The sequence below is a fragment of the Notothenia coriiceps genome, unplaced genomic scaffold (assembly GCF_000735185.1).
Source record: "Notothenia coriiceps isolate Sejong01 unplaced genomic scaffold, NC01 NC01_scaffold00004582, whole genome shotgun sequence".
NCBI lineage: Eukaryota > Metazoa > Chordata > Actinopteri > Perciformes > Nototheniidae > Notothenia > Notothenia coriiceps.
In genome coordinates, this window is record NW_011337283.1 from 130,792 (window position 1) to 141,331 (window position 10,540).

Below are 10,540 nucleotides of genomic sequence, written 5' to 3' on the forward strand. Positions count from 1 at the left end.
TCACATTTGTTAATATAAACCTAAGTCTAAACAATTCATCAACATATTTAACACATTTTTAGATTAGTTCTTTGCAGCCCTAATTGTGTTTTCATTAGTATTTACTGTTAAACTGCAGGTTATTTTCTAAATACTGTTCTGTAATTAATTAAAGAGATCCTTCAACAACTCTAATGGTCGATCTATTCACAACGGATTCTTAAACCGTCAAATATTTTGTTGTTTTTGGCCAAACAATATCTAATGTGGATTTCTTTGTCAAGACTGAACACACACAGTATTTTTAGCAGAGAGATACCAACTGTTCCGCCCCAGGATATCAAAGTATCCCAGATGTTCTGTAATGCTCTAATCTGAACATTTCTCTCTCTTCCAGGTTCCAACTACAGACGGAGCTGACGGGAGCTTGACTCCAGTCAGACTGCGAGGGTCCAGCGCTCACCTCCTCTTCCTCTGTCGGGGGGCAGACGCTGCAGAATCACTCGGCAGGGTGGAAACAGCCAAGGCAAACTGGCAATGTTCAGAGGCAGCTCTGTCCATGTCTAAATAAATAACTGTGTGAACAAAAAGCTATACAAACTGTTCCTATAAGGATGCAGGGTGGTTTACCACATTACGCTGTGGTACAAGAGTCAAATGACATCATGCCACCTGTCTTAATGATAGATAGTGGAAGAAAAGAGAGGCATTCTATGGATAAAAACACTGCACAGCCATCGTTGTTTAAAGAACCTGAGCTGCTGTGTTTAGGTTTCTCTGCGTGTGTAGGTGTGACTTCATGTGTGACTTCATGTGTGTTTAGTCTGAAGCCATGATCTGGTTCTTCAGAGTTTAGATAGAAAATACTTTCAGGTGAGTCATATTTATACATAACAAATTACATCTGGCCACTGTCCTGTAATGACACTGGAAAATACGTGTAAATGAGGGTTTTGTAACTGCTATGTTAACAAATAATCATCAGACTTGATATGTTGAAGCTAAAAACATTTTCATATTAAACACATTACTTTTTTAAAGCATTCATTGAAGGAGGAAAACCTGGAGTTAGTACAGCCTGCCTACTAAACTGATTTAATGCTAATAAGTAGAATTATTAGAGCCAGATACATTTTCAGATAACCTAAACATGATTATGTATAACCTATTTCTGGTGGTAGTTATTTTATACTGTCATAAATAAAGGTTGAGTGAAATCCAAGTCATTTTTTAACAAACCAGGTGAAAATATGTTATATTTCTGGATTAAAAAGTCACTGAACAAACTGTGTACTAAGGTGTAATGCTTCACTACAACTTCTCCAAGAGGTCAGACCGTAATTAGAACACCCTTCTATTGTATTCAAACAAGGGGATATCATATCAAGGGGATATCATTTTTTAAATGTTGCTTTTGAACCCACTTGCGTGTGTGTGTGCGCGCGCGCGCACACACACACACACACACACACACACACACACACACACACACACACACACACACACACACACACACAATGTTCAGTCGAAGCATAATGAAGGGTAAATGAAAATGGTACATTTAAATGCCTGCACTTCAAATGAATGAAACGATGAAAAAGTAATTCTCCATTTTTTTTAAATAATGAAGAAATAGGAAACAACAAAGAGAAAGAAGTGACATCCATTTATTTATATTTTTATCATATTTACAATACTCTTTGAATATCTTATCAACAGAAACATTTGAAAACAAATAGTATTTATACAAAGATAAGTGGCAATTATTTTTCCTTTTCTCCAAAAACAAATGTCTTTCAGTCAGCATGTATAATGTGAAGGATTCTTTTTGTAAGCTAATTTTATGAGTGGGAGGACTTCAACACAATGTACGAGCTGCTGCTTCTTTATAGTGTGATCTGTCACTGCTCAAGTGTCCTTGTGTGTGTGTGTGTGTGTGTGTGTGTGTGTGTGTGTGTGTGTGTGTGTGTGTGTGTGTGTGTGTGTGTGTGTGTGTGTGTGTGTGTGTGTGTGTGTGTGTGTGTGTGGTCTGCGCATATAATTGTAGCTTCTCCACATAATCTGTCCCTGCTGTGTTGTTTTGACACACTCCTGTCACCGCACCGCAGCACATGTAGACAAGAGCCTGGCTATTTGTCATTCTGCAAAGGTGCCCTGAGAAAACCTGCGTCGAGGATGAACTCACTGCTGCGTGGCTCTGTGATTAATGTTTGTGTGTGTGTGTGTTGGCAGGATTCAATGCTGCACACATATGTGTTAGTGTGTTTTGAAGTGCCTTGATCCTGAGATGAACTCTGTTGGTGTCGCTTGATAAGCAGCTATCTTCGTTGAGTCTGAGCTCCAGTGCGCTGAGAACACACACGGCTTCATTAACCAGACCAGACCGGTTCACCACCTGGACACACGCACAAAGATACAAGACACAAGATAAAAAAAAAGATATGATTGTTGTAGTACAGCTTTACCAGGAAATGGTCACTTGAAATGGTATTACTTTAAAAGATAAGAGGCTTGAAGCCATTAAATGAATACTGTGTGACACTGGGGAAAAGCTCCAGAAAAGCTATAAAGTGGACCTCGAGGTATCATTTTTTTTTTTATGACAACTGCTTTTATAAGGTCAAAAATGAACATCCAGTCCCAAGTAAAAAATATATTGTATCGGGGCAAAATGTACACCGAGTGCATGTGCATGACTAACCATGGCATGTGTGGAACAAGATGAGGTAATGTCTGAAAGAGATTTTTGGTGGACGAAAAACAAATCCTTTCCTCACCGTTTGTAGAATCTCTGTTGACCCACTCAGCGATTGTTGGAAGAAAACACAGAAGTTGACTAAGAGACTGAGGATCAAAAAGGGTGACGGTGTTGTTGGCTGAGGTTTTGGGGACAGCAGAGTGACCAATGACTGCACACGGTCAACAGGAAGAGGATGAGCTAAGAACAGAGAGCGTAGGTGGTCCCATGCTTCTTTGGCATGTACCTGGAAACACAAAGAACAGGATACAGTTATTCACAGCTGACATGTTTATCCACAGTCCACGCTGGAATCAAGATAATTGATTTAAGTTTATTTCCTACAAAACTAAAATCAATTGATTAGTTATTCATTGTTGATTGAACGATCGTAAAGGGAGAGACGGCGGGCACGACAGCGAGTCTCCCAGGTTACGAGAGCAGGCGGACACACAGGAGACAGAGAGATGAAACTCAGGCCAGCGGGCCAGACACTCACTGAGGAATCAATACTACATCGCCACTGTCTCCTTCTCCCCCTCTCAGACCATCAATAATGTATCATTTAATGTGTTATTCTTCTTTCTCTATATTTGTTCCATGGCTTTCAACTACAAGTAGCATGACAACAGACCATTCAAAGTGTCATGTTGTTGAGTTATGATATTACACGTGCTATAGATAGACTGGATATATCCACACTACTACCTTCTCTAGTCATATCAAACAAAGCTCGGCACATCAGTAGTAGGGAACGTTTTTTTGGTATTATACGATTTGATTCTTGGGGTCACAATTCAAACTTGATTCCCAGTTACCAAGTAAAGTATTTTACTCCAGTCTACTGTGCAAACAAACGCTAACTTAAGACAAAAGGTGACATTTATTTATGCTAAACTTTACTCAAAAGATTTTTGATATTGTTCATCCCTCAGTGACCTCAACGATATAGGATTCAAGTTATACATACAAAGGTTTCCAAATTAAATGGTAAACAAGACCACAATTACTTCTTTAAGAGACTGAGCACAGTAGTGTTTTAAGCTTGAGACCAGCATGCTAACTCGCTCACTATGGCAAGGCTAACGTTGATTTTTAAAGATAAAATGTTTAGCATTGAACATCTTTAACGTTGCTAATTAGCACTAAACACAAAGTACAGCTGTGGCCGATGGAAATAACATCAGGTTTGTACTTGGTCATAAATTAAAGTTAAACAATGAAATGTAAGTGATACTAGGGGAAAAGTCAGGGGATATATCCTCTGGGGACCATGAATGTCTGGACAAGTTTACCAATTAGATTTAAAAAAAACTTGTAATAATATATTTTATCCATATTGTTTTTGAAACATTACCAGCTGTGACGCTCTGTGGTGCCCTCTGTTGGTGGGGTGGTGGTAGAAGGTGAGCAGCCACAGGGGGGGTCCGCAGTCCGCAGGCTGCGATGTGGCCAGCAGCTGGACGGCCACCTGCACCCAGTGGGCACACTGGATCAGCAGGAACCAGGCCTCAAACACCCTGAGGTGCCCCCTAGAGAACAGACCAACACACACAGAGAGCTGCCTTTATCCGTACGCTGGGCATCATGGGAGCTGAAGGACTTTCTGCAAGCAGCACTGTCTGACTGTCTGAGCAATTACTATAAGAGTAGTATAGAGTAAGCAGAAGATCGTCGTAAAATGGAGAGACTGTGAGACTGCAGCTAGACCCTTCCCTTTGTCTGTTCTGCATGCAGCATGAATATTATACTATTAAAGAAATAACTGAATAATTTAAAGTAAAAATCAGCTATTACCTTGAGCATAATAAATATATTTGACCTACTAGCATGGCAGCAATCTTGATTAAATGAGTCAGCAAGTCCACATACTACGAGACAGAGCTCAAAACTTTGAACAAAAACCACAAAAGGACCTTTAAATACAACATTTGGTCAAATATATTATTTTTTTTCTATTTCAGTTTGTAATGGTGGGTTATAAACGAAGCATTCTACTGGAACTTCCTGGGTAATTTAGCTTGCAGTGCTATAAATAGGTTTTAATATCTATAAACTAAGGTGATTTGGGTGGTTTTCACAGGAAGCGCCAGTGTACAACCAAATTGTTCTCCAAACATTAAAAACGACTTGGAAAAAAAGGAGAGAAAGGGGGGATATTAAAATACATGTTAACAAATTGCCAATGGAACCAAGTAAAGTTGTTCAGCAAAGTTTTAATGAAATAATTTGCTGTTGAACCCTCCCAGCCCTATAATAACAGAGTGGGGTCATTTACATGATAAGAGCTTTTCTAATGAGCCACAACTAGAGTGGCTCTCAGTAATATTAATTCTCCCACTGACGGGGACAATGGATGATCAAAGAGACACGACGCTTTATACGGATCTGATTCAAAATTAGATACTGAATCTCATTATTTCTTCTCATTTATAATACTTCACTCTCTTTTCTGGTAGTCCCGTCGGAAACAAGTGGGACCACAGAAAATTGGATCGCAAAAGTGAGAATGCGACTAGTTTAGGGTTGTTCTTTTTTTACTTTTTAAGCTCTGACTTAAGTCATACGTCCCGTGGGTCTCTCTTTTGCCTTTAGTTGAGCCAAAGCAGATTCCAACAGCTGCAACAAGAGACTATAACTTGGAGCTAGAAGAGAGATAAGAATGTCTCTTTCTCAAATGTCCATAATACCGTCGTTATGCCTCTCTTCCTCATCCTCCTCTTCCCCCACAGCTCCCCTCTGCAGAGCCCTGGCAGCTGCATTGGTCACTGTGAGCAACACAACATGCTTCTTCTCCAACGCTGGCTCAGAACAATGTTTTGGGAGTTTAGCTCGGAGCTCCAGAAAGAGCAGCGGTGGGAATAATGGGCCCCGTTAAAAACCGCAGCTGAAGGGTGTCAAGTCAGCCCTCTGCTTTCTGCTTTTTATGAGTATCCTCTGTCCTCTTTTTCTCACTCTCTGCTTTTCTATACCTCATAATAACGTGGCATGTTTTCCTCCTTTGGTTCTTCGTCTACATTCCTTTTCCGGCTCTTATTGGGGTTTTTTAACACCGGATTTCTCAACAGCTCTCTCATTCCCAAGCTCATAGCCTTTCATACTCGGTTTGAGAAGCCACACACTGCACCCGGAAGGACCTCTGACTAAACATCCCCTCAACAGAAGCTCATGGAAATAAGAAACAAGGGAGACACACATGAACATATTCTCACTCTAACCTGGTGCTTCTGCTTCCGGCTCCCTCCTCTTCCTCCTCGGTCAGTCTCTGTAAGGAGCAGCTGAGCCAGTTCAGGTGATGTCGCCAAGCCTCCTGAGGCATCTCTGCAAGAACAGATTCAGTTATACAAAATATTAAGTTGCAGCACATAGAAGCACCAAGACAATCTAGGTGTGCACAACATTCAAAGCCAGCTATCTGGTCATTGTGAAATAAATAGTTCAACATTATGGAAAATACATTTATTTGCTTCCTTTCTACTGTATATAAAAAGATGCCACTCTCATATTGGGACAGTAAATATAAAGCTATAATATGTCATATGTTTAATCTTTACAAAAACTCAAGGGTAAAAGTAAAAACAGGATTTGGTTTAATGGTGGGTAATGTAAGGGACTATTTCTTGCCAATGCATACAAAACTTCTTAGCTGTTGCCTGGCAACTTCAAAGTGGGGACAAGAATCCTTACCACAATTGAGTTTATTTTCACTATTGATGAATTTGTCATTTTCTTTATTCATTGTTTGGTATATAAAATGTCAGAAGAATAGTACAAATGCAGACACAAGCCTCAGAGAATCCAGTTATATATTTTTGTGTCCACTTAATAGTAAAACAAAACAAAAGATATGTTCTTTACAATCATATTAAACCAGCAAATATTCACATGGTAGCTGGAACCAGAAATGTTTTTGTAATTTGAAAAAGGTTTTTTTCAGCGCTATTTTACATTTGGGTTTTGTTTGTATTAAACAAATGAGCTGATGAGTGAGCTATGTGCTAGTGGCAGATTGAGTTGACTTTTCACAGAGACAAACTAGCTGTTTTCTCCTGTTCCCAGGCTTAGTGCAGAGCTAAGCTAAGCAGCTGCTGGCAGTAGCATCTTATTGGTGTACCGACATAAGTGTGGCTTCATTCTTCCAATATAACCCTCAGCAAGAGAGCCAATCAGCTAATTTCCCAGAAGATCTAACTATTCTTATGTTACAATGCAGAATGCTTCCAAATGCAAGACACATTTAGAAAGTGAAGTTAGAGGGTACCACAAGTTACAACTTCCCAAACATCAGGCCCAAGTATTTTCCAAGCAGAACTGAACTACTTGACGTTCCTGTTTTCCAGCTATTATTTCTTTAGTGCTTAAAGGATCAGATTGTTTTTTTGTCACAAGCCACATTGTTCTTTGGAAAATAACTCCCCTACCACAAACCCAATGTTGTACCAAAGCCCTGCAGTATGGCTGACACACACTTTACAGAATACTTTAACACTGCCATGTCTTCATCTATAACTTTTTACAGAGGAAGCACAAATCATGATAAAACTCAAAATGTCTACTTTTCATAGTACCGTTTAGGTTAAAGTAAAACACACACACACACACACACACACACACACACACACACACACACACACACACACACACACACACACACACACACACACACACACACACACACAGTAATAATTAACTCTGAGTTCTGGCTGTGCTCCAGTGTGTCCCTAAATGGCTTCATGTAAATCATTCCTGCCTACAGGCCAGCCTGGGCACACACTGATAAGCGCTGCTCCCCTGTGCGCCTACACTCACCTACTAGGCGTCCATTAACAGTAAATGTTCCCATAGATAAACACTGGTGTTACATTTTCATTTTAGATCAAATGTATTCATCTTAATAAAGAATAATAATAAGATGCATTATTGTGTATTGTGTTAGAAAATGTATGATTTTAGTTATAGAAGTCAAATGTAGCTTGTACAAAACAGGCAACTCAATACACTTCTGTATTTATTTAATATGATAACCAACACTGCGTATAACTACTGTTCCACATCATGTCTTATAACTTTTGTGTGAGTGTGGTTAACTAACTGTAATTGATTCACACACAAGAGCCCATTCACTCTGCAGCAGGAAAACTCTGTTGACCCACAGATAAATAATACCTGATAGACTTTCTTCTATCAATACAGGGTTTTGTGCATTGTGTAAGAGTTAAATATCCAGATACCTACACACACAGCCACACACGCATATATGGATGAGTGTGTGTGTAGACTGACCTGACGGCCGGGTCCAAAGAGGAATCAGCAGACTCTGAGGTGACTGTGGGAACGAGGCCTTCAAAGAACCACTCGTCTGAACAAACACAAAGCACACATTTTCCTGAGCTTCATAAATGTAAATCATTTTTACCTTGAACACATACACCAGTGCTCTGAAAGCCTGAGAAATGACATTTTGAATGGTAGTCTGTGTAACAGTGATACAGTAGGTGCTAATGTGTAATGTAGCGTGTAATAGGGAGCGTTTAGTGCAGTGTGACTTCAGCCATTAACTTCAAATCCACTGCGTATACACTGTAGCACTGCCATCTGCTGGTTTATAGAGGTGAAAAGGAGATCAACTATATCCACAGAACTGTTAATTAGTTAGCACATCACACCTACGTTGTAACACATGTGTTTTCCGTCCTATTGACAGTAATGACTGACATGTCAGAGCCTGATAATTCCCCACAGGCACACAGGATGTGTGGATGGAGGTTCCCTGCACAGACTCATGTGTATGTGAGAGAATCTGTGGTGCCTGAGAGTTGAAATGTACGTAGTGACACATTAGTGCTACAGCTCACAGTGGTTTCCACATGTCACAGGTGTTTTATCTGTGCAAAGTTAATACCCCCAAATTGATGCTCCAAAAGCTATTTTTATTTATTATCATCAAGACAGATGTGTGAACTGTGGTGTTTGTGTAGTGTGAGTAGCGAGCTGCCAGCTGGAGATGAAGTGATAATGATGTGGAAGATTTATCAAATGTTAAGTGATTTTGCCTGCATGGGGTGTTCCATGTTTATAGCATAGTAGTGTTTTTGTACTCCCAGTTAAGATGGTAAATACGAATAAATAGACAGCTTTGTAAAGTTGAAAGTTTGCTACATGACCTGCAGTAGCATTAAATGCGGCATTTTTATTAAAACAATGTCTGCTCTTGTAACCACAGTTGGCTTCATGATTTTGGATTTCAATCTAATTGTTAAATGGAAATTGTCCAAATAAATATTTAAGTCTGACTTTCACATATTTTGCAGGAAACTTGAGGAATACCTTATGCTGCAGCAGAGCCAGTTCCCTGAAGAAACAGCTGGAAAAGCTTTGGATGAGATACTTGACGGACTCATTCCCTTCAGCTTGCTTAAGGAAGGATCTGTCGGACACACACGCCATTATTGGGAATGCCACTGCAGTACGTCAACAAACATTCAGAAATACACACTTATCAGGGTAGGAACATGACACTAAAAGCCTTTAACACTTAGCACACATAGCCTCAAAATGACACACCAACTCTCACCTGAAGATGTCGTTCACAACCAGAAATATGGAGCAGTGTTGAGCACAGGCTTTAGGCTGAAACACACAAAAAACTCAATTTAAAAATGTTGTAGAATTTGCTGCAATTTTCTTTTTGTTGTTTCAAAGATATTTAAATGTTATGTTGACAGTAAAAAGAAGTTGATTATAACCACATTATAATCTATTTCACTAATCCATTCTATTAATTTAAAGGTCCCATATCCTGCGTCCCCTTGTGTGTTATGTAGCTTTTTATTAGGGATGCACCGAATATTCGGCCGCCGAAAATTATCGGCCGAAAAAGGTTAAAAAGGCCCTTTCGGCTTTCGGCCGAAAGGGTTCTAGCACCGAAAAAATATCACCGAATGTCAGGGAACAGGGTTACGTTGGTAAGCTAACGTGTTGTTGTGATGACGTAATCAAAACGCGGCGACAAGCACGGCGCGCGACCATGCTCGCGGCTGGCTACGTCATCACAACAACACGTTAGCTTACCAACGTAACCCTGTTCCCTGACNTGTGTGTGTGTGTGTGTGTGTGTGTGTGTGTGTGTGTGTGTGTGTGATGTTGGCTGTTTACTTTCTGTTCCGTGATGGAACTATTTGTTTACCCTCTCATCCATCTCTGATCCACCTCTGTTTTTATCACCTTGCTAGTTCACACGCACATGTGTGCATGCATGCGAGCCCTGACACACATATAAACATAAACTCACATGCCTCCGGCCGCCATGCTCTGTTTATGATATTGCATCTGGTATAGCGTGTCAGGCGTTAAGAGGGTGGGAGGCATACGTTTAGGTTTCACTTAGCCTTCAGGTTGTTTGGATGTCACACACAGGCCTGTCCGTCTCTGTTGGTGTGCATGTGTGCAAGACCCACACAAAAATTGAGAGGCGTACCAGCTGACTGCCTTGTGTCTCCTCTCTTCTCCCTTTCACTCACTTGTTTAAACTGCAATCAAAAATGGGAAACATGAAATTAAGCTCACATTCCTCATTTTGGCCAGTCCCACCGCTCTGTGATCTAATGAGAGACACAAACCCAATAACAATAAACACTCACATCCTGGGCCTTCCTGCCAACGAAAAAAGATGTTTGTTGTGTGTTGTAATTGACCCCCCTTGAAATATTAGTGGTAAGTTATGGAGGAGGATGCTCAGAAAACCCATCTGTTTTCAGAAGGGGCAACTATGGCAGTCTGCACACACGCATGCATGCTGGCATGAAAGCCACATACGCAGGATCA

The 10,540-nt window shown here is 40.3% G+C and overlaps 1 protein-coding gene across 1 annotated transcript; it reads right to left on the minus strand.

Moving 5' to 3' along the window:
- Positions 1-1,647: 1,647 nt before the first annotated feature.
- Positions 1,648-9,346, minus strand: fancc (FA complementation group C). Its single transcript, XM_010767703.1, has 7 exons — positions 9,291-9,346; positions 9,044-9,143; positions 8,000-8,075; positions 5,935-6,037; positions 4,074-4,248; positions 2,757-2,963; positions 1,648-2,374 (listed from the first exon to the last, which is right to left on the minus strand). Exons 4-7 carry the CDS (start codon positions 6,033-6,035, stop codon positions 2,183-2,185), a joined length of 675 nt encoding a protein of 224 aa, XP_010766005.1. The 5' UTR covers positions 6,036-6,037; positions 8,000-8,075; positions 9,044-9,143; positions 9,291-9,346; the 3' UTR covers positions 1,648-2,182.
- Positions 9,347-10,540: the final 1,194 nt, after the last annotated feature.

What these genes read in the sequence shown, in the direction of transcription:
- fancc (XM_010767703.1), bottom strand. Translation starts at nt 6,035, where the DNA reads ATGCCTCAGGAGGCTTGGCGACATCACCTGAACTGGCTCAGCTGCTCC. An exon ending in ACCACAGAGCGTCACAGCTG is followed by an intron (nt 2,964 to 4,073) that starts GTAATGTTTCAA and finishes TTGTGTTTCCAG; the next exon opens with GTACATGCCAAAGAAGCATG. An exon ending in CAACAGAGATTCTACAAACG is followed by an intron (nt 2,375 to 2,756) that starts GTGAGGAAAGGA and finishes GCGTGTGTCCAG; the next exon opens with GTGGTGAACCGGTCTGGTCT.